This window comes from Fundulus heteroclitus, chromosome 16, assembly GCF_011125445.2.
Source record: "Fundulus heteroclitus isolate FHET01 chromosome 16, MU-UCD_Fhet_4.1, whole genome shotgun sequence".
Lineage (NCBI taxonomy): Eukaryota > Metazoa > Chordata > Actinopteri > Cyprinodontiformes > Fundulidae > Fundulus > Fundulus heteroclitus.
In genome coordinates this window covers 32,191,249-32,215,293 of record NC_046376.1, presented here as the reverse complement: position 1 = coordinate 32,215,293, position 24,045 = coordinate 32,191,249, and the positions used below count along the sequence as shown (strand labels likewise).

Sequence of the window (24,045 nt, the reverse complement as noted above, 5' to 3'; positions counted from 1 at the left end):
TGATTTACTGAATTGTCCTCAGTGAGCTTGCTTCTGGGAACAGAAGTGGTCGGTCACTTCCACAGAAGGTGTGAAATATCTGGAAATTGGCTGCCTCACTGAGCTGCAAAAGCCTCGAAATAGCTTGAAGAGTTTCTTTTTTTCCTCTAGCTCCCATTGATTTCCAAGAGTGAAAGGTAGCAGGTCAGCTACAGAAAGACACTGTTCAGAGGATACAGAACAGTATATGTCTTTATTCAATGTAGAAAAACAGAACAGCAAGAGCCCAGAGACTTTACGCCTCAGTGGATGTAGAATTTGTTATTATTACAGTTATTTGTGAGTTAAATTTCTGCATAATCCTTTTGTGAATATGAAAATGTAATTTGATCTTTAAATTGTCACAGGTTGTTGACTTGCAAGGACTATTATTACTAACAGAATCAGGCGTGTGCTTCATCTGAAGGCCACTTCATAGGCAGAACCCAAATCAGAGCAAGGGTTGTTGGGGGATAACGCTAATCCTCCATACAGTCGTATCGGTTTCCATCAAACATTTGCGTATTCACCTTGTATTTCTACAATTCACGAGCATACGTTCCTGTTTCTATAAAGTGTCTCTTTCCAGATCTGCCACTCGAACATACAGTGTGATCTCCTGCCGTCCTGCCGGCTCAGAAGCACAGAGTAGCACCTTTGAATCATCATGCCTCACATATCTGCCAGGAGAAAACCTTTTCTCGCTCTCAAGATAATGCTGCAGAAGGACGGCTGCTACTTTGTTTTGCCAAGTACTGGGAATAACCCACAAAAAGTCTGGAACAACATTAGATAGATGAAACCAAAACAAGGGATGTTTGGTCATATATGGCGATGCACGGTGTGAAGAAAAAAAAACAACAGCTATAAAGCATGGTGGTGGAGGCCTGATGATTTGGGCTTGTTTTGTGGCCACATAACCTGTGTCTGGTGTCAGCCACGAGGTCCTGTGTGTATCAAGTTATTCAGGTATCATTGTGAGGTCATCTGTCCAACACTAAAGTGATTTTGAGAAGAAGAATGGACAAAAATGTTAGTCTTTAAATTGACCAAGCCAGTAGAGCTGGCACAAGGGTTGTTGATGTGAGGGGGACGTTCTAAAACGCTTAACGTGAAAAAGCTTAACGTGGCTTAAGGTAGGAAAACAACAAGGAATCATCACTAAATTTCGCATGGCCATATCTTGTCATGAAGACTTAAGCCTGTCAAAAAAAAAAAAAAAAACGAAATCCAACGATTATAGAAGATATCTCACATTAACGTTTTCTTCTTCATTGGCGCCTATGGCGAGAAAAAAGCTTAACGTGATTCAATGTACTCAAACAATGCTCAGTGATCACCAAATTTGTCTTATATATTGCTTATCATAACCACTTAAAACTGTCAAAAAATCGAACCCAAAGTCCAATTATTATGGACGTTATATGACATTAAGTATTTCATAGGTATAGAGGCTATGAAAGCAGAAACGCTTAATGTTAGATAACGTCCATAATAATTGGACTTTGGGTTTGACATTTTGACAGTTTTATGTGCTTATTAGGAGCAATATGAAAGAGAAATTTGGTGATCATTGATCGTTGATTGGGTACATTAAACCACGTTAAGCCTTTTTCTCGCCATAGGCGCCAATGAAGAAGAAAACGTTAATGTGAGATATCTTCTATAATCGTTGAATTTCGGTTTATTTTTTTTTTGACAGGCTTAAGTCTTCATGACAAGATATGGCCATGCGAAATTTGGTGATGATTCCTCGTTGTTTTCCTACCTTAAGCCACGTTACGCTTTTTCACGTTAAGCGTTTTAGAACGTCCCATGTAATTGCAACAAAAAACTGGTTCTACAAAGGATTGCCTCAGAGGCGTTGAACAGATGAGTACGCCACACTTTTCAGATTTTTATTCGTAAAGACAAAAGAAAAGAAAAATCCTCTTCCGTCACACGAAACGCAACGAAAATGCGTCTAATCGTGTGTTTGCGACTAAAGTGGGACACGTTTGCGAGACATCACCTGGATAACGCGTGCAACATTAGACATCCACCCCGCCGGTGTCCATATAAGGCATAAACTAAGAGAGTGGGGGATGAGGTAGGGGGTGGTGGGGGGGATAAGTGTCCACACAAATCTTTGCGCAGGCAGAGTGCAGACAGTTTGAGGTCTTTCCGTCCTTTGAATTGGCGAAGCCGGTCCACTCTCCACACGCATCCTCAGGGACCACACACACGCACACACCCACCACCTCTCTCCTCCTCCTAAAACCTCCCTCTCTCTCTCTCTCTCTCTCTCTCTCTCTCTCTCTCTCTCTCTCACACACACACACACACATACACACACACCGACGCTCATATAGGTGGATCCCGGCAGAGAGCCGGAGAGCGCACAGGCGAGCGAGCACCGGAGCGCACTACTTCTTTAACTTCCCCCTCACCGCCTCGGCTTCGGGCGGCATCAACAGGGAGCTACCAACAAAGCGGTCCAGCCTCTCTCTCTCTCTGTCTCCCCCAGACACAGCCGCACCTGCTCGTCGTCTGTTTCCCCCCTCCGGATCCTGCGGATTTTATCCCCCATCTGTCTCTCAGCGGACACCGCGCTCCCCCAGACCAATTAAGGTGCACGCACATCAGGCGCGCCGCCGCTGGGCTGGGAAGGACGGGAAATTTGAAGCGGCTGCCGGTGCTTTGGTGCTGCGGTGTTCCACCTGCATCCCCGGACTTGGACCAGAGCAACAGCCTCCGCCGGCGCGTTCAGTGAGGTAAGAGATGCGACTGCCTCTGGTAACCCGCATCCCGGGGATGTTGAGCGCAGGCGGGCCTTTTCTTGCTGCAGTGGGGAGTAATTCTGCATGAAACGGGAGGTTGGAATTCAGTTTGTCTGGGGGCGAACTGACGCACTCTGCGCAGGCTTTTGGATCATTTGGGTCGTGAAAGGTACTTTTTAAGTGAACTGATGTTGGTATTATGATGGGATTATACTTCCTGTCCTGTCCGGTTCGCCTCCATCGCCTCAACACACTCAACTTGACTGGGGGCCCAAAGAGCCCACGGCTGTTACATAAAACTTCCATTAATCTGCTCTTCTTCTCAGTCCTCCTCTGAGCTGTTTTCTCGCTGGTCTTTCTCTTTAGCTTTGATTTTGAAGGATTTGGAGACATTATCAAAATGTGAAGAGACACCAATGTAACTGTTAGAAGTCAACCAAGAGATGTACAGATTGTGTTGAATTATATTATAACCACATTTTCTGAGTATGGTTCAACAGATCAAAGCCTCCCAAATGAATGAAATTACAAGGATTTTAAATTCTATTGGATAAAAATCAACATAATTTAGCTGAAATTGTTCAAATTTACTGATATCATTTATACTGATTTCAGACAGAACAAACTGACGGGTACTTGATTCCGAATCTGAATCCAGTTTAATCGCCAAGTTGCTTCATGTAAGGAATTTGACTTGGGTTTCACTTTGCTCTCAATGAAGACGTTCTAAGTTCAATACACAAATAAGGTAAAAAAAAAAAAATCCCCAGTAAATATTAATATATACATTTTCAGCGAAGCAGGAAGGCATGGTTGGATTGGTGCAAATAAACATGGTATTGATCTGGGTACTCTGACTGCAAAGTGTGTGTCAGGTTCACAGCCTGGGGGGAATACTGTCTCTGTGCCGGCTGGTTTTAGCTAAAAGCGCCCTGTGGTGCCGACCCGAAGGTAAAAGTCTAAAGTGTGTGCAGGATGTGTGGGGTCGGCAGAGATGTCAGCTGCCCTTTTTCTGTCACTAGTTTAGTCTAGCTTATTTCGAACATGTATACACATAAAACAGAAGGGGGGAAAAAATTAATTATTTGTACATACAAAAGAAAAAAATATTAATAAAATCACATAAAGTGCTTCAGACATAACAAAACCCAACACATTGTTTGAAAAGGAATGGGATGCGGTACAATGGTTTTTAATTTTATTTCCCACCCCTTTTTAACTACTCTTCAGTTAGTAACTACACATATATTCCAACTACGTAATACACATGTATAATATATACCATATGTACATTTCCTAAATATCCATATAAATATATAATCACAAAATGAAATATACACTTTATACATATCCTTGTAGACCTGGACAAGTCCTGGATGGAGGGAAGGTCACCCCTGACGATCATCTCTGCAGACCTGATTACTGAAGTTTGGACCTGTCCTGTTTTGTGTATGAGCCAAACCACACAGTGAATGGCGAAAATAGGACAGACTTAATAATGGCAGTGTAGAAGATGACCAGCTGATCCCGTGGAAGGTTCTCTCCTGCAGCTTCAAGCAACAGAACATGGAAGTCCGTGTCGGCAAAATCCCTTTGAATTTTCTTACGCTTCCACATTTCCATGGACTTTTTAGTGACTCCGAATCAGCTGTAAATTGTGGCTGCTGTGGAAGAAGCATTGGTTGTACTTGTGTTGCTTAAAATCATACTTTTCAGTTTTTGCCTCTCTCCCACACTCAGTTGAAAGTGCTGCAGTGGAGATAGTTACCTCCTCATTTTGAACTTTATTATCCCTAAAGCATCTGCTGGCTGCCTCGTAGCAGTAAAGTCAGCACTAACAAGCACTTTTCAGGAGGTCATCTGTTTCATCTTCTGTATTAAAAAGAAACTAAATAAAATTTGCTTGTGGTTAAGTCATAAAGCAGTAGTGAAATAGTTGCACTAGCTTTATTAAATGATCTTCAGCAAAATGTTTTAAATCTAACAAGGTAGCATGGCAACCTATTCCCTGGTAGCCACAGCTAAGATGCGTTGGTGTTTTTTTTCTTTACCTTAATAGTAGTAGTAGCACCACAGAACTTAGCAAATCTCACTATTTTTAACCTACAATTAGATCAAACTCTGCTTCCATGATGCTATTCCCAGATTGGATTCATATCTAAATGTATATTTTAGGGAAATAGCCAGTGTTCGAATGTAAAAACGTTTAAAAAAGTGCCTGATTGAATTTGAAATTTAAAGGAGCGCAAGTTCTAGAGGTTTTGCAGACACCTGCCCCCTCTGGTGACAAGTTGAAATGACACCGGTGTTGTGCACGAGCATGGGAGAAGAGGAAAAGCATCTGCCGCTGCAACTGCGCAGCTCTTTTGTTTAGAAGCGTGATGTGTTCTGAGGTAAGAAAGCTATAAATATTGAAGTTAGCCCGTGCTCTCTCGCTAATGCATCGATTACTGCTGAGACTCAACAAATTAGCCAGGTGAACAAGAGCGTGCAGCGAGTCACACCCACGCTATTGCCAACAAGACTCGGCCCAAATCACTCCTTCATGAACTGACTAATCCAGCCTACTGAGGCAACTGCGGTAAATAGAGGAAAACTCAAAACTGTTTACACTTTGGACAATTGTAAGGGTTTGTATAGGAAATAAACTAAAAATTATCCTCTAAACTTGCACAGTGCTCCTTTAAAAAAAGTACCCTACATAATTCTGCCTGTAAGCAGCAGTGTCAAAAAGTCAATTGACATTTTGCCAAAACCCTTTAAAACTTACGCAATGGAGACTGCTAAAATCCCGATAATACAATTCAGAATGGTAAAGTGGTCCTTGAACATTTCCAAGTCAACCCCCGCTACCCCTCAACATACGGACAGGGACATGAATAAGAAATGCTTCCTTGTAGCTTACGCGTCATCGTTCTTGTTTCCTTTGTCTCGTGTCTGTTTTATGGTGGGGTGGTATTTTAGGGCATGCAATCTCTTTTGATGATTTTGTATGTCACTTGTGGTTTTAGATTCACTTGTGGTTTCTTTGTGGCTGTCTTGTGTTTTGTGCAGACATTCACGTCTAAGGCTAAGGTCATCGGTTGTCACAGTGTAGAAAACGCCACCCAGGTGGGCATGAATTGATACACGGTTGGTACAATCCATCCCTTTTCTGACGGCTTCGTTTTGTATCAGTAAAACTCTGTTTCAAAATGACTAACGCTACAAAGGAATAAAATGTATTTGGAGTGAGTTTGAATATAATTTCCATTTATTTGAGGTTGTATTCATTACATTGTCAGTATATATAGGGCCTTGTTGAAGTTCTTTTATTACATTGTAGGCATTTACGGTCCTTCTAAAGTCGATTTGTTACACTATAGGTATATAGACGTTTAGATTTTTTTTGTTACACTGTAGATATATACGGTCCCTATGAAGGTGCTTTGTTACATCATAGTCATTTGAAGCTCTCCTGTTGTTGTGGCTGTTTCTCATCGTAGTCTCCTCTCCCCTGCAGGGTACTGGGACCTAGCATACGAGCATAATTCCATCCAGTCTAATTCCATATTGATTAGATTCTATTGACTGGATTTGTTCGAATGCAGACTGGTGTGATATCATCTGGTCTGGTTTCAGGCACACAGAGCTCACCGAAGGGCTGAATAGATTACGCTGAATTTTAAAGCTCAAACACCATCTCTAAAGCATCACCAAGTTTGAGTCCTTGAAATCATCTCCTTGCCAGTTTAATGAAGAGAAGCCCCATCTTTCGTCCTCTGTCTTCACTCTCCGCTGGTCAGAAGAGCTGTGCCTCTTCCTTTCTATTTTTAGCCGCTATTTACAATGCAGTAGCTACAGAAGCAGGAATATCTGCTCACTCTGATCCTGTCTTCTGTCTTTTACATCTTATTCTTAGGCTTTCATTCTTACATACTCTTTATTTTCTCCTCCCTTCTTAGCACAGACTGAGTTTTTCTGCTACTTCCACTTTTGGTTGCCTGGTTCATCCTCGGAGAGAGCCATACAACATGTTAAGCCCTGGCAACACATATCCCCCCCCCCACACACACACACACACACATACACACACTCACACGCATGAGCATGCATACAGTCAAATGGAGGCTGGAAAGATGGGAGAGTAGAAGGGAGTAAAGGTTAATCTCTGGATGCTCTGACCCAAATCACTGTCCGACCTACATAATCACCCCCCCCCCACCCCCACCCCAAGCATCCCATCCCACCCCGTAAAATAGCAACCCCACTTGGCCCTCTTCACAGACACTCTAATTCAGAAGGTTTTTTTTAAAGCAACACATGCATTAATGCTACACCTATTAGGAGGTCTCGTCCCCAAACAAACGGCACGTTTACCAGACAAAAAATGAGTTTTGTAATTAACTGATGGAAAGTCCGAGTTAGAGTTACACTTAAAGTCTTTGCTGGTTTCTGCATCGTCAGACACTCGAGTCCTGGGGTCGTCCTGATGCACACCTGCTCATGTTCATACCATTTATTTGGCCAGATGCGCTCCAGCGTTCCCCCGTTAATTCACAGGTCTCAAATTGATTTGCAAATCGGTCCACTGGTTATTTTAAGAGTTGGCTTGTACAATGTCTTTGTCTCATGGTTTTCAGTCTGTAAAACCCTTTGTAGCTTGGTATATGTGGATGAAAACATTTACCTCCGGAAGGCCTCACAGTCTAGTAAACTTTGAAGTCATAAAGTAAACCATGCAATCACATTTAATAATTTATTAAGGTGTATCTATTGTACTAACTTTCCAAGCCGGGCAGTAGATATGCAGGAATAGATTTTCTGGTGTCTCGAATCCGGAGGATTTTCAGCTTGATACGCCCTGAACACTGATTTATATCTTAAATCAATCAGGGAATGCACCATCCCAAGGCACGACTGGGTCGAGCTAACCCCGACACTCTTTGGTGTGGACATTTTACCTTTGGAACTAAGACTAAATATTGGCCATTTTCAACACCGGGAGGCGTTTCAAAATCTAGTCAGTGAAAACACAAAAGTAAGAAATGATTTGAAAGGAAACTTTTCTCTAGCAGCTGCTTATTGAATGTTCTACAACGGAGAGCTAGACATCAGCAGATGGTTTCATTCGGGTCTTTTGCCATTGTGTAGGTTTGCCATTTGCATCCATGCCTATTTTTTTAGGGATGAAAAAAAAAAGCTTTCTCCCAGAATATGGGAATTTTCATTTGCCTTAGAGATGTTTCATTAATGTGGTAACGGAGCGAATTGACAAGGAGCAGCAGACTTCCAACAGATTACAGGAAAGCTGGATGTATTGCTGCGAAGTTGCTCTGATTTTGACTTGTATGCTTTAAACCTCTATCTGGTGTGGATATTTTACCATTTGGTTAATGGTCGAGGTCAGGGTGGTCAAACTGAAATTCTCGAAGAGCAGGTGTCTGGCAACATTTAAATTTGTCTACTAAACTGAATAATTAGTTCATAACCCGGAGGTGTGTTAGACCAGTAACACATATGAAAGTTGCAGGACAGCATCCCTCAAGTACTGTTGTTGTTTACAGTTACTCATGCTAACTGCGCTAACTGTGCTAATAGCTAATATAGTCTAAGATGGGTCACAACCATCCAGTGAGCTGCATCTAAAATGTTATTTTACTTAGTTGCTCTTCCTTTTACTCGCACTTACACAGATCTAAAATGATAAATGCATTAAAAACATGTTTACATTACATAAAGTTAAGATGAGATCTGACTTTTCTTGTTCAAAGGTCAGTACAGGTAGACGTTCGTATGACACAGTACTATCATATTTTTCGGACTATAAGGCAAACTTAAAATCCTTAGAGTTTCTCAAAAATTGATGCTGCGCCTTATAGTCCAAAAAATATGGTAATAAAGTAGCTCTCAACTTCTAAAAGGTTGGTCTAACACAGGGGTGTCAAACTCATTTTGGTTTAGGGGCCGCATACAGCTTAATCTGATCTCAAGAGGGCCACACGAGTAAATTTATTGCAAGATTAAATAGAACTAATAAAAGTGGACTTGTTGTTGATTTTTATATTAAATGAATTTCACTTTTACACAATATATTATGAATAACCTCAGCGTTTTTAAGACAAGTGCAATTTCAACAATACTTTTACTCAGTTAAACATTTACTTGTGCATTATGCATAAGAAATGATCACAGTGATTGTACAATGTTGAAAAACAATTATTCACATTTTTTGGAACTTAAAAACACTGTCCTACATGACAAAATACATCAAACAGATAAAATTAAGAAATTATTTCAAATCAATTTTTCCACATCTGAAGCTCAGTGCTACCATCTACTGATTAAAACACAGCGCCCCTCGTGGACAATATAGGAACTGCAGATTTTTAATTAAACGAAGTACATGTTTTTTTCAATAATTGTTTTATCATTCTCTTCCATTTATCTCCTCTTTCTTTCACCTTTTCTTTTTTTCCTTCTTGTTCTTCCTTTCCTCTCCTACTTTCCCATTGTAGTGTCCATATCATTTGAGATATTCCCCGCATGAATCATAATAAAACTATTCACATTCATAAATCAAGCGGAGCATTATGGCAAAAGCACTACTGCTCCACTTGTGAAAGTCAAATCTGATGAGCTCTTTTTGGCATTAAGACAACAATTCTTATTGCCACATTGCCAGACAGGACACAGGGAAAAAAAAAAAAAAAAAAATTTTTTTTTTGAATAATGATAATCCATTTAGCCAGCGGGCCGGAGTAAATTGATCGGCGGGCCGGATCCGGCCCGCGGGCCGTATGTTTGACACCCCTGGTCTAAAATGTCCATTCCATTTTAAAAGGTTTTCAGTGTCAGCAGCGCATGTAAATGACCCTTTAGAGTAGGATGGCTTTAAAAGAAAAACATTTTCAACCCTTAATCATTGTCCTTAAAGGGAAATCTGGAAACCCGGAAATCAAAAAACAACCTCTTATCCTTTCTTCTTAATTTTAAACCAATATCAGTTTATAAAATGCTAAAAATACATTATTTAGTTTCTATTAAAGAAAGAAAAGAAAGATCTAAGATTCTCATGTACAGATCAATGACAGCTGAGCAGAATACAGAGGACTGTGTTTATTGATGATATCTTGACTCCGTGGAGAAAGTTTTCATCTTTAACTGCAATGAAGTATCTTTTATTTTAATCCCTTGCACAGGACTCCATTTTGTTGTTCTCCATCCATGTTCATAGCCTAAGCCACACATTTTCTACATCCGATTATCAGTAAGACTTTTTGAGTGATACTCTTAGGTGAACTCCATCTGTTCATCGGTGCGTAAATCTCTTTATCCTCTATTCATCCATCTTATTTCTGTGACTTATCTCAATTCACTTTGCGGTGGCTTAACAAAAAGGTGCTTTTCTAAAACACATGTAGCATCTACTTTCTCCTAGCAACTATACAAGTTCCCTTCACTTTCGACTGGATGATGCTTCCACGAGCCTCTCACATACAAAACGGCCATCAAAGGCAGTAGTAGGTGTTAGACCACTGCTGTGTCTACTTACGTTAACATCTTGTGATCAATAATAATTCACGTTTCTTCCTTTTTAAAGAGCCTTGAGATGACGGGTTGTGAATTGGCGGTATAAAAATAAACTGATTTGAAATGACTGAGTATGTCAGACGACTGGCAGAGTTGAGGTCGGTGCAAATGAACTAGTTTAAAGAAGTGTGGTTGTGTCCTCTGTAAACTGTCCAGCAAGGAAATCACATTTTCCACCTCCTAGTTCTTTACTTGTTCTATTAAAGAACAGATTTGGATTTCCACAGCCAAAAAGACCCTGTTCTATGCTACATCATTGCATCACTGAAAACATATCTGGAAGTTAGACACAGAGTTTCAGGCAGGATTTATTTGATAAACCTGAAAATAACCTAATAATGATTCTCAGTGGGAAATGGTGCGTATAGATTCCGTAGAAAACACGCATTCACGTATTCCAGATTAAACAACATTTTGATTGGTTGCTGATCTCCATGAGCCCGTCTCCATCTACAGATCAAAATGGCCGTCTCCTCTGGCCTGGCAAGGAGTTGTTGCTGAGATGCAACCACTGTTTTTGTGGCGGAGCTGGTGCTTACAGTGGTGGAAAAGCAAAGGAATAAAACAATTTCCCCCCCAGGATATCAAAGCAGTTTTAGCCTCTTTGTTGTCTCTGAGAAATGAATAATCCAAAAGGAGCACACAACAGGATGGTAAATGGCTTGTATGGCGCTTTAACTAGTCCAACGACCCCGAAGCACATTACACTACAGTCTGTCATTCCCACCCTGACGGTGGTGAGCTATGTTAGCAGCCACAACTGCCCTGGGGCAGACTGACAGAGACGGCTGGAGTGGGGGATCAAACCATCAACCCCCCAATTGCAGGACGAACTCCCTAACTCCTGCCCCACTGTCGCCCCTGTGTAACAAACACATGGGAGCACATTTTAGTTAAATCACAGACCATCAACCGGTTGCAAAACACTGAGATTTTTAGTTTTTGGCCAGCAGCTGACAGATCTAGTAAAAAAAAGAGAAAAGAAAAAGAACACATTGTCAGATTCCGGTCATCAGTCGATTCTCAGTGCTCCTCTCATCCTTTTTGCATGCAGGGAAAAAAGGAAGCAGAGGTTTTGAAATGCATTAGTATTGGACTGGAGAACCCCTGATGGCAAAGACATCATAGACGTTTAACTTCTTTAGCACAGGTGGGAAACCTCTAAAGAAACCAATCTACTGATGAGATCCAGGTTTTTTTATTTAATATTTTATAACATGTCAACGAGTTTGCCCGCAAAAAAAAGTTAAATAATTTCTCAAAAGACTTCTTATTGAAAACTAACTCTTACTTTGAAATGACCAACAGTGATCGTTACAGGCGACCGGCTGGGCCTATAAAAAAAGAGAAGGTGGAGAGCCTACTAATGCATAGAGTAATGGATTAACTGTTTTAAATGTGCGTAAATGCACGGAGAGCACTTAGCGAGAGGGCATTTGTAGAAGACAGCAGGAGACAGACGGAAAACGGAAATCTGAGCGCAGTGAAAGGTACAAACCGAGTTTGCAGCTGAAAGGAGAGCTGAGTCAACCAATCGTTCGGATTCCAACTTTACAGCGTATGACGACACTAAGCCAGAGGCCCTACAACGATCTTTCCATTATTCACATTGTGTTGTGCGGGAGGCAGCTCGGAACATGAATATAGGCAAATTTACATTGATGGCTATTGAGTGACTCAACAAGTAATCTGAGACGGCCAGGGAGAAAGGACAATAGAAAACGTAGGCAGTGGGAGGAATGTATACAGGCAGATGTGACGTTAAAAGGAGAACGAAACACAAAACATCCCATTTGTTGAATTTTATATTCTTGTTTAGCGATCCAAATTCAAACACACCAATACACTAAACCTTAATACCTAAGCACCTCTGGTGTTCAGATGGCAACTCATTCTTTCCCACCTCCATAACATATTTTGACCCTTTAAACCTTTCGCCTATCGTGCTCCATCCACAAATATTAATACTAGCGTTTTCCAAAGTGCACATGGCTTTTTAAAATAAAAATCTGAGAAGTGTGGTGTGCATACAATCTGGTGCCACCAAATGCCTTCCACTTAGTCCAGTCAATATGAATGTGGCTACTTTGTAAAGGTCTCAGAGGAGTAGAAACAACTTCATGAAGACAAAGAAACCCTGCAGACAGATCAGGGCGAAAGTTGTGGAGTAATTTAAAGTAGAGCTTGGTTTTAATCCGCTATTCAAGCCTTAAACATCTCAAGGAACAGAAAGATTCATAATGTCAGCATCATAAATAGAAAGAGAATGGCAAAACATGACCGTCCACCTAAATCATCCCTCCTGGCCTCCCTCCTACTCAATGACGGCCGCATTCAGTCTCCTCCAAGATACAGGAATTTCAACACAGACCACATTTCACCTTTTAACAAGTGCATTTATTATGGAAAACATATTTGCTTTTACCGCTCCTTTACACGTTTAATAATGCTCTTTCTCTGATTTTCTTTTCACATTTCCGTCCCACCTTTCTCCGTAATTGCCATTGGTAGTTGGATAATTTAAATACACATTAACATTCATGCTTTGCATTGACCATTTATGGTTGAATCTGGACGTGTAGAGGGCAGAACATGAGGCGCAACCAGGTATGCAAATGTTCAGGTGCAGTTGTGATCTATAAAGGGAAATTGATTGCTTTTGTGCGTGCGCATGGTTTTATTGATCAAGGTGTTTTTTTTTGGCTTACGCCATTTTCAGCTTTTAGGCGTACACAAACTTAGTATAGATCCTAGGTAATGTTTCATAAATGAGTCCCCAGAAGTGTTTGGCTCGGTTCAAAGGGGTCATGTCTTGCAAAATCAATTTGAATACATCGTGTTGTGTATTTGGAGTCTCTAGGAGTGGCGAAAATTTGAATGTAGTCTCTCCGGGAGCCTCGTACATATCCTTATGTTCTTTTCAAGTAATATTTCTAAAGGGGTTCAGTTTTCTCTGCTTTTCTATTACGTTTTTTGAAGAACCACATCACAGTATTTGCTGTGTAAATGCAAAACAAGGTCATTGAGGTCCAACTTAATGATTTTGCGAATCTGCCATTTTTATTTTTTGTAGTCCAAGCTGAAAGATGCTGAAATTACAAGTGGATAAGTCACCTGTTGTTCATTACACGTTCCCCAGCATACTACAAAAATGGCTGAATAGGCTGGAGTGGAATGCCCTGTGACCTGGAGGGGGGGTGGGGTGAAGTGCCTCCTTTAGATTTAAAGAGACAGCACCAAAATGAGTTGCTCTTACACGCACCTCAGATGATGTCACATTTAAAGATGGCTCAGATATTTCTCAGAAACTACTTAAACACTTAATATTTCAGTCAGGTTTGATTCTTCATTTTAAAGGTTAATGCCAGTTTTTAATGCGTGTGAAAATAGGCTAGCATTCAAGAATGTGTACAGTGACCTTATGCCTGGTTCACACAGCAAGATCATTAAATTGTAATGGTTGATTTTCAGAACTTGAGAGACCCCACACACAATGATAATTTTTTTTTATATATAACAGGTTTGGTCCTACAGTGTGTGGTGTACAGCCACATGGCAAGCAAAACACACCACACACGCACACATTTGACTTTTTACACATTTAGATGTCAGACAGGAAATCTCACAAAACCTCACAAGATCAAGTTCAGAGTAAACAAACAAGGCAGATGAGAAATTTCAGTCCAGCTCCTCTCCTTGTCATTTCGGTCATGATATGCTTGACACAAAATGTTGAACAAACATTTGGATTGTTGCCACATATCGACAGTTTGGTCCTCTAGCTGTGATGCCCACCGGACTTTCTGGAGCGCCTTGTCAGTTGTTTTGTCTTCTGTACTTTTAATTCCCCTTTGTGTTTCCATCATCTAATTTTCTGATTGGCTACACGTCACATTCAACAGGCTGCATGCTTGTTTGTCTTCTGGGAATATCCCACACGCTAGGATATCAGGCCAAGCAATATGTTGAATGTTTGAGGTCTGTGCGGTCCGACATCCTTCCAAGCAGACTAGATCACCCTTAACGCACCATACACAGCAGGAATGTCTCATAAGATTATTTTAAGATTGTACCCTTAAAGAATAACTCATCCCCGTACCAGGGCCTTTGTGACAACCCAGAATCAGGAGACCCGATAATTCAGTCAACACAGAGTAACGTTTAAAAGGTTTAGAAGGAACAGGAACTAACTGGAGCGCACTCGGAATCCACTGTGGCAAGGAGAACAAGGTAGGTGGCCGGGAACAAATCAGTGTGAAGATGTGAGCACTGAATAAAAGCTTTTTTAGAAGCTGGGAGGTTGCACTGGTTCTGATCCGTGGATCCAAGGGCTCCGCCTGGGTGATCTGAATCACTGACTGACTGATCCACTTCTTGTAGCACGAGACCGGGACAGAGGCAGAAGGGGAATCTGTAGTGCAGGCTTGGGATGTACACAGGATGTCAGTAAACAGGCTGAGGCTTCCAAAGGGCAGGGGGTGAATCCAAGGTCCAGGCTTGAGTCGGTAACGGTCGGCACACAACAAGCAGAGGTATTTAAACGGGGCAGTTCAGGGTTTCTGAGGTCCAGACACAGAAGCCAACAGCAGACGCCACTAGGGGAAAGGCAGGCAGAAGAATCCACAGGAACAAGACAGTTCAATTACAGTCAGACAATCAAGGAACACTGGATTGTTTACTCACACGGTGGGTTTCAAGAATCTGGCAGTTACACACTGGGAGAGGCTGGTATATATAGTGGGCTTCCCAGGTGCAGCGATTCCATTTGATTGGAGCTACCGCAGATGTAACTGCTCTGATCATGATTACCTGAGCAGAGCGGGATGAGGAGCAGGGAAAGAGTGAAGTCCTTAGGAGGGCGCCACACTGACCGTTTTAAACACAAAAGCAGGATTTCAACAAATATAGAGTAATTTTTGAAAAATAATGACAGGACATGAAGACAGCACTGCTAGACAACCAAGTTGGCAGTTTATTTAAAAAAGTTGATTTGGTGTGAGTTACCCTTTAATCAGCATAATTATCATGCAGCATAAACCAACCAATCAATCTGCACACATTTGCTGGGATTGCCAACATTTAGTGTTTAGGTTAAAAGTCTAGGTTAAATTAGGTTAAAAAAATCAGTGACAGAAACCTGTGAGTTCATTGCAACACTGAAAAAAAGCAGGAAAAGAGGAAAAAAGAGGAAGAGAGAGCTTTTTTGAGACCTGCATTGCAAACAATTATTTGTGAACAAGAAAAAGGAGGGAAAGTGCAAACATAGAGCAGATGACTGATGGAGTCAGACAAAAGAAAACATCCAGTCCTGCTGCTGTCTCCGGAGGTTGCAGCTGAAATCTGATATCAGGCAGGAAGTGGCCATCAATCTATCCCTGTCTGCCTAACACTGGAAAACACACACACCGTGATATAATAGTGCACCTGATGTTGTCCTCTTATTAACTGAAGGACACACACGACTGGCCTATTAATTAACTGCTGTTTTAATCTCCTTTACACGCAGTTCAGTCTCAGTCCGATCGTGGTGGAAGCCACAGCTTTTTTTATTTCTCCTGTTTAATTGGATTTTTACAACTATGTAATATAATCATCATTACTTTTAGGTGATAAGTAGTCCCTGCTTTCGTTTGTGCTAAAAGAATCATAGATATAGCTCAGGGTTTTTTGAATTTAACAGCTACAGAGTCTATGTTTGCAAAGCAGCTGAAAAATACAGAAATGTGAGAATAAATGTCGCTTTCTTATGTAAAGCAAGAAGAGATAACATAAAGTGGCTTAATCATGAGAATTGATTTATGTGTTTCTAAAAACAAATATCTAAGCTTGAATCCAATATCCAAGTTTGAATCCTGGTGTTTTCAGGAACGGCGTAAAAACTCTAAGTCTGTGTGCAAGTTGTACAGCCTTGCTGTAGTGACCCCTGGATAAGGAAGCAGCCAAAGGACCTCACAATATCTTACCCAATAACTCGTTTGGTGTCTTTATTTTGTGTGAAATCGGCAAAACAAAATTATTTCATAAATCTTTTAACAATTAGCACTTTGACATTGTATAGTTATTTACAAAGAAGTAAATGATACATGCAAAATGCGGGTAGGAGATGGTGTGACTTTGAAAAGGCACAGTGTAAAATACAACAGTAATGTGGTGTAAAAAGCAAAAATACCGTCATTTTTCGGAAATGTAGGTAAGAAACGCCTAGCTGGATACGTAAACACTAGAAGTGCGCACCAGCAGTCAGCAAAAGGAAACTAGCTAGGAATGTGCACGCACACTGGCGTTATTTGGCCGCGTTACAATGATAGGCATGTGGGACAACCAATAAATAAGGTGATACTCCCAGAACTCAAAGCCAAAAAAAGATTGTCCTCTATACCTTCAACTGAACCCTGTTTTATTGATGTCTATATAACCATGTTTTTGATAAATTTTTCTCACTGTAAATGGACATGTACATCCTTTACATGACAACGTATCAACCCAGCCCACTGACTAACAGCAACAAGTGGGGGTGGGGACATGACTTTATGCTCCATTCTGCAGAGAAAGCTCCAGATGCCCTGGCACTTTCTGTGCTATGCCGTTAAACCCTTCACGGACTGCAAACTGTAAAAGTGGCGTGATGAAAAACGTAAGCAATTTTGAAACGATGACTTTTTAAAACCTTGGTATGCCGGTTACTAGCCCACTTTGCCTACTTTGCATTTCTATTACTGGAAGGGAATTCATATTATCTTACTAGATTTCTTTTTTTTTTTTATTGCATTTTCCAATACTTTTCATCAGGAGGGAATATGTTGGAAGAGGCAGGATGGTGGTTGCTGAAGGTGTTCAGCGTTTGACTCCCACTCAGAGGTTTGGGGTTTGAGTCCCACTGGGGACGTTCTATTCTAGGTTTTACCTGCCTGAGGTTTTTATGTGCGAGGAGCGTCGAGAGCAGCAGGATGGAGACATTTATCCTCAAAGCTCTTGTTTTTGTCTTTACCAGTTTTTCTGCCTCAGCGTCGACACGCACTCAACTAAATTATCAAAAATTAATTTAAATATGAACTATGCTGTTGTTTTGCCATGAACTAGTGAAGTTTTTATTACACTTCCCATTCAGTGAAACGGAGGGTAAATTCAGAGCCGCTATGTTCTACCTCCGACAGCCCCCGCATTCACATAATCATCATAAAGGACGACTGCGTAAAGTACATGGATGAAAAGGCCATTGTTTTTTTCTGCGCTGAAGCATCTTAGTGAGATCGGTTTTTAGTGCATACAAGATCCCCCATCATCTGAGACTCACACAGGCATGGATGCACACACGGTTACGCAAGTAGAAGGAGAAAGACAAGGGGGTCACAGTGTTACTGGGACAGTTTAATGGGTACAGGATGTGGGTGTGGAGTGAGAAGAGAAATCAGCTAGCTTATTGTGAGGAGTTAACCACAGTCATATTTGGTAGGCTGGAGTTTTCTAATCTACAAATATATATATATATATATATATATATATATATATATTTACTAGTTATGTGTAATCTGATTGAGTCGTGTCTCTTATAAGCTTAACATACCTTAGATAAAAGGGGAAACTAGGTTGTGGCTGAAGGAAATGTCACAAAAAGTTACTGGGGACAACTTCAAGTCAGTGCTCAGCTGTGGTAATCATTTCCACTTCGTTTCAGAACCGAGCCGGCTGCACAGGAACTTTAGGTGTAGTGGGGGGGAAAAAGAGATAAGAAAAACTAAAAATGCAACGATTAGATGTTTGTTTTTCTGATTCTCTTTTGTAAAACCTTGACCAGTAAATGCATTTTTTTTTTTTTGCTATTCAGATTTCTCTGTAAGAACAATAAAAGAAAATATAAGAACAGGAATCAAAGCAAATGTTTGCTAGCTTTTCTGCCACGAGTGATCATGAATTGTTCGTATTAGGTTTTATCATTGATTTATATCAGGATCAGAGGTGACATCGCACTGTGTGTGTCTGTGTGTGTGTTTGTGAGAGAGAAAGTAACGCAATCACCGTCAAACAGGATTTTGCTATTATTTTAAAACACAGACATACTGATTGCATTTTACAGTTCATGTTTTAAACTGAAAAACAATTTTCTGTGAATCATGTGTCAGCGGTAACAGGACGGCTTGGTTGGACTGCTTTGGCGAGGCTTGTGGACGGTGAGTCGCATTTACGCGTTGCATAAATGGGAGTTCAAAGTGGCGAGGTAAAAACTGCTGCAAAGGTGTTCACTTCTTATCCAATAGCTACTGAAAATCAGTGGAGTCCTTTTAGCAGGTTGTTGCTGTTAAATATGGTAAAAAGGACTCAACTGTCCCACTGAGCACTCAAAGCACTTTTACTCTAGAATGCTTTTATTCTGTAATACAGGAGCAAACAGGAATCTAACCTGCAACTTTATGATTGTAAAACATCTGCAAGCCATGAAAACTGTGAATATAGTTTGAAGGGAAGGCAAACACAAGTTTACAAAGAGTGCTTATAAACTGTTGTGTTGGCTGGTACTGACACTGGCTGATATAACCTGGAGTAAAAATCTCTCAGTTTTCCTTTGAAGACAATCATTTTAAACATAAATATATTAACTGATCTAATTGCTTTTATTTAAAACTGTAGAACTCTGATCATTGTTGTTGAAACATCAATATGAGAGGTGGATGGGATTGGTTTCCACAGCATTTTTATTTTTATTTATTTATAGGTGGAAATACTGTTTTTTCCAAAAACACAAATTGGTCTTTTCTGGAGCCTTGTTTCGATCAGTTGACCAGCTAGGTTCAGCAACAGGTTGGGGAGGGAGTAACACTGCATTACTCTCTGATTGTTCTGACACGTTCTCAGATGAACCTGAGGAAATCCAAAATTCACTTTTCCCCTCACATTGTCGAGGGGAAAAAAAAAAGCAAAGCTAAGTCCACCAACCCCCACTTGGCAAATCAGGAATTACTTGTGATTAACTCCACTTTTGGAGAGCAGTCAACAGATTTTTACCTGACCCAAAGAATCATGAAATTATCTAAATCGATTTTTCTGACAACATGAAGCAGGCCAGAAGAAATCTGCATTGCTATCCTTGACCAAATGTCATCAATAAAATATTACAAAGTTCCAGTCCTGAGTGGGGGGGTTGAAAGAAATTGACTTTAATAATTTACTGACAATTGCAGCTCTTTCTAGCGTCTCATCTCTACTAATGATTTAAATGTCACTGTTTGTGTACTGACTCGTTGTATACAGTCATTTACCAGTAAGTTCTACTTTACTAAAAGCAAACCCTGATTAAAGAAAGAAACAATCTCTACAGCAAATAATCAAATATAGTCAACTGTGCTTCCGTTGGCCGCTCACACTTTCTTTTCATACACTTTTGTTCCGCCTCAGTATGAGCCCTCCAGTCCCAGTGGATGTGAAGGTGAGAGGAAGGTTCGGTCGCTCATAGACTTACGTGGGAATTGGGACGGCACAAAAGTACATGCTGTTCTTTTTCCAAATGATTTTCCAGTTTCTCTCTTTGCATCTACCACAAATCAGCTTTACCTTCATTAACTCTGGTAGGAGGAAATTAAAGTATTAGTACCTTGAAATGGTATTTAAACAAAAAAAAAATAGAACGCTGTTGGTAACAAATCAAAATGGATTTGATATTCCCAGTCGGAGGATTGAAAAGAACGGACCTGGATGTGTCTGACGGATGATAGGTTTAACTAAAGCAGGAAACCGGCTGTTCTTTGTGGCGATCTTGCTGCGGGGCACCAACGCATGGCGTCGGCCCTTCTGTTTGAACAGTGTTCTATATAAATATAACTCTGGTCTCCTCTCTATGTGCGCAGGCAGAACAAACCTAAATCAAGCTGCAGCCATGGATGAGATGGACCTGCCCCAGATGAAGAAGGAGGTGGAGAGCCTCAAATACCAGCTGGCCTTCAAACGGGAGAAATCCTCCAAAACAGTCACAGAGTGAGTAGCTCCGCCTCCGCTGCAAAACCTTGCGGAGGATCGTCTGCGGATCAGATGTTTCAGTGGTGGTGGTATCATTGTGTGGGGATGCTTTACATCAGTGGAGACAGTAAAGCTGATCAGAGTTGATGGGGACAATGGCTAGAGTTAAATACAGGGCACTCCTGAAAGAAAGCCTCTTAGAAGCTCCAAATGACCAGGGCAAATATTCACCCCAGTGGGTTGACTCTGAACATACAGCCAGAGCTGTAATGAGATGGTGTTCTGCAATTTTTAGATGTGTCTTCACTTCAACACAACTGTGTCACATAATCAGGTCATTAGCAGGACTCGAAAGAAATCGGCTGCATTCTGAGAAGGCCATTCAGCCATTTGATCCAGGTGTGTGGGACCAGGGACACGACTAAGGTGCAGGACAGCAGCAGCCCTTGGAGACTGGAGTTTGACACACCTGGTGTAGACCAGTGTTTTTTTTTTTGTTTTGTTTTTTTCCATTTTTTATAATGGCTCAGTCAAAGACCAGATCTAAACCTAGTTGGAAACCTGTAGCACATCTTCAAAATTGGCGTTCACAGACGCGCCTAATCCAAACTGACTGAGCCGAAGCTAATCTGTAAAGAAGAATGGGCAAAAGTTTAACTTCCTGGATGTGCACAGTTGTGTTGTTGGTGTACCCTCATACAAGCTGAATAAAACACAAAGGCGTTTGTGTCCTAATGTGAAAAGAAATAAAGAAAAACCTTAAATGGTTTAAATCTTTTTAGCTAGTTACTTTATGCTCCCTTTCACCTTTATGCTGAGATGTCCTTGAACATGACATTGATCTCCAGTGCAGCTTTTGGACATTACTGTCTGTACTGTACTTCTGGCCTAGGAAATCTGCTTCATTTTCCCCACCTAATCCTATTTTACATTCTATTTCTTTGAATTTCATTTCTTAATTTCCCATGTTAAAAGGTGTCTAATCTTATGTTGGATGAACAAAATTCAGTTTTAAAAAGGGCCCAGGTTTAATGATCAGATATAAACTCTCCTTCAATGCCAAGTTTTTCTAGTATAAACCTGTAGTTATCAGTCCGCTGAGCTATGTGCGTCACTGCAATATGTACAGATTCCAAGTATTTTGATTGTAACCCACAACAAATATTTTGAATCATAATTTGATAAAGGAATATTTACGATGATACAATTTATTCATATCACATAAATCCTAAAGCGCTACAAGTGTGGGAATACCTCCTTTCATCGGAGACGTTATAGAAGTGGTTGAGGAAGCACTTCAGACTGTTTGGGAAAACCCAAATGAAATGAATCGAATACATTTATAGAACTTAATCTATGTAATTTTTTAATTTTTTTTAAGTGGATCTCACTTCTTAAATTCTGCAACCCTAAGCTTTTAGCATCACTGAGATCATAGGACCTACTGAGCCAAGCAATTGTTCTTGTTATTTTCAAATGATTCATTTGCAAAAGGGAAAATATAAGCTAAATGTTCACGTTAAAGGATAGGTTGAGATTTTTCTGAAAATTGCAGATATTTTGCCAAACGTCTGGTAAAATGTTCCTCATTGAGTCTAAATAGTGTTACTCTTACAAATACCTAAAAAAACAAGATGTATTTGGATAAACATCTTTTTAGGGATTAAAGTAAGACTTTCTGTTTCTCTATTTCCACAAAGTTTGGTCAAGTGGATTGAGGACGGTGTTCCCGAAGATCCCTTTCTAAACCCAGAGCTGATGAAGAACAATCCGTGGGTGGAGAAAGGCAAATGCATCCTCCTCTAAGAAGAAACATCCGTCCTCCCAGGGCCACCAATGTCAACATTAACCCCACAGATGACCCCTGAATCCGAGCCGGACTGAGAGGGCAGAGGCAGGACATCGCCCATGAGCCCTCACCATGAATGTACTACTGCTGATTTCCCCCACCTCACCTCACCACAGACACACACGCACACACACACACACACACCCACGGCAACAAGGGCACAGAAACACAGCCTCACACTCGCACACTTAACGGCTCCAAACCTTTTCTGACTCTTTCTCTGCAAGTTTATTCGTGCCACGGCAACCTAGCATCACTATGCCATGAGAGCAACAATTCTTACTCGTACTATACTGGTTTGTATGAATATACTGTATGGTTATTTACGTATTCTACTGCAAGTCGGAAGCATTTTCTTACCAGATTCTTTTTAAATGGCCACTTTAATAAGTCGATGATGTTTAATGCGATGTAGAATCACATTCTCACTGCCAGACTGACTTTAGGGGTGCTGGAAGAAATTCAAGACCATCAACATCATTAACAACACAAGCACACTTATTTACTTTTAACTCAAATTAGAAATGTCACAAGTATGACACTAACGAACTAATATTTATATATATGTATACTAAAATAAATGACCAACAAAAGATTGAGTGAGTTAGTCTAGGTGAATTAAAGCTGAATATCATGGCTCGTTCAATGCAAACATAGGAATTTAATGTCTCATTGACATAATATTCAAAAGATTTTTGTCCCCTATATATATATATATATATATATATATATATATATATATATATATATATATATATATATATATATATATATATATATATAGGTATAAATGTTATTTGTTGGCAAATACGTTTAAATGGTTGGATTTAATTCCAGTTCATGCTGAGACAACAGTGTGCAAATTGGAACATGCAACTAACAGCCTATTTTGCACAGATTGCTTTCTGAGTAGAAACAGCTAAATATCAGTTTTTCAAGCAAGATGGGTTTTTCAAGATTTATCTCACTTTGTTCTGACTCTGGCACTATGAACCTCAAACATAAGCTGAAAAGACAACAACGAAGAAGAGTAAATGGTATAGACTTTTAATCAAAACATTAGCTATGAATGTTTTAGGAGAAAGCCTAATTCTAGCACCACATTAGACATGCTAGTAGTAGCATGTCTAATAGTAGTCCTTTGAATTTATTGATGGAGTTGGTAGTTTAGCTTTTCAATTTTAGACTTTATTTGGGTAATTTTTTAGACACTCTGTAATCCTTTCAGAGGGATGTTAGGGACTTTTTTCTTCGATTACTTTTAGTTGGGACGTGTGTTGCTTTCAATTTATTATGATATAATCTTGGATTAGGAGAGAAAAGCTAATTTAATGAGTTATCATTAGCTGTACTGTCCTTACAAAATGCGACACTCATGCGCATTGATTTACCCCAAAATGTCCCCATAGAGGGTTGACTCTGTTAGCGTGTTAGTAAAGTTAGCACAGCATAAACATGTTAAAGCCATTATCAGATTTTTAATACATAAATATGTTAACAGAAATGTTACAAAAAGAGCTTTGAGGCGACAAAATAATTTCTACTGATTGCTTCATAGAAGTGTTGTCTTAGCATTAGGCTATACTCAAACTGCACACAATATAATAGAAACCCCTTTGCTGCAGTGCAGGTACATTGATTTTTTTTTATGGTTACCAAATTATTAGCTGTCACATCCTGAAATAACACAGTTGTGATTGAAAAACACACAGAGAGCAAAAAGCGTCAAAAATAATTGGATTTACAGTAGCTGTCATGACGGGGGCTTAAGGTCAACGGTCTATTGTTTTATACAGGGATCTCACATCACTTTTAAAATGGGTTAAGCCCGTGGGCCGCTCACAACTAACTCACAGGGGAGAAAGAAATCTCATGAACATAAGGACGCTGTCTGCATGG

General features: G+C 40.3%; 1 protein-coding gene across 1 annotated transcript; it reads left to right on the top strand.

Annotated features, from left to right (window-relative positions):
• The first annotated feature begins 2,329 nt into the window (after positions 1-2,329).
• gng13b (guanine nucleotide binding protein (G protein), gamma 13b) lies at positions 2,330-22,850 on the top strand. Its single transcript, XM_012857840.3, has 3 exons — positions 2,330-2,771; positions 20,189-20,315; positions 21,998-22,850. Exons 2-3 carry the CDS (start codon positions 20,218-20,220, stop codon positions 22,101-22,103), a joined length of 204 nt encoding a protein of 67 aa, XP_012713294.1. The 5' UTR covers positions 2,330-2,771; positions 20,189-20,217; the 3' UTR covers positions 22,104-22,850.
• The last annotated feature ends 1,195 nt before the right edge of the window (positions 22,851-24,045 follow it).

Coding starts and splice junctions, on each gene's coding strand:
- gng13b (XM_012857840.3), top strand. CDS start 20,218: ATGGATGAGATGGACCTGCCCCAGATGAAGAAGGAGGTGGAGAGCCTC. Junction 20,316..21,997: donor TCCTCCAAAACAGTCACAGA/GTGAGTAGCTCC, acceptor ATTTCCACAAAG/TTTGGTCAAGTGGATTGAGG.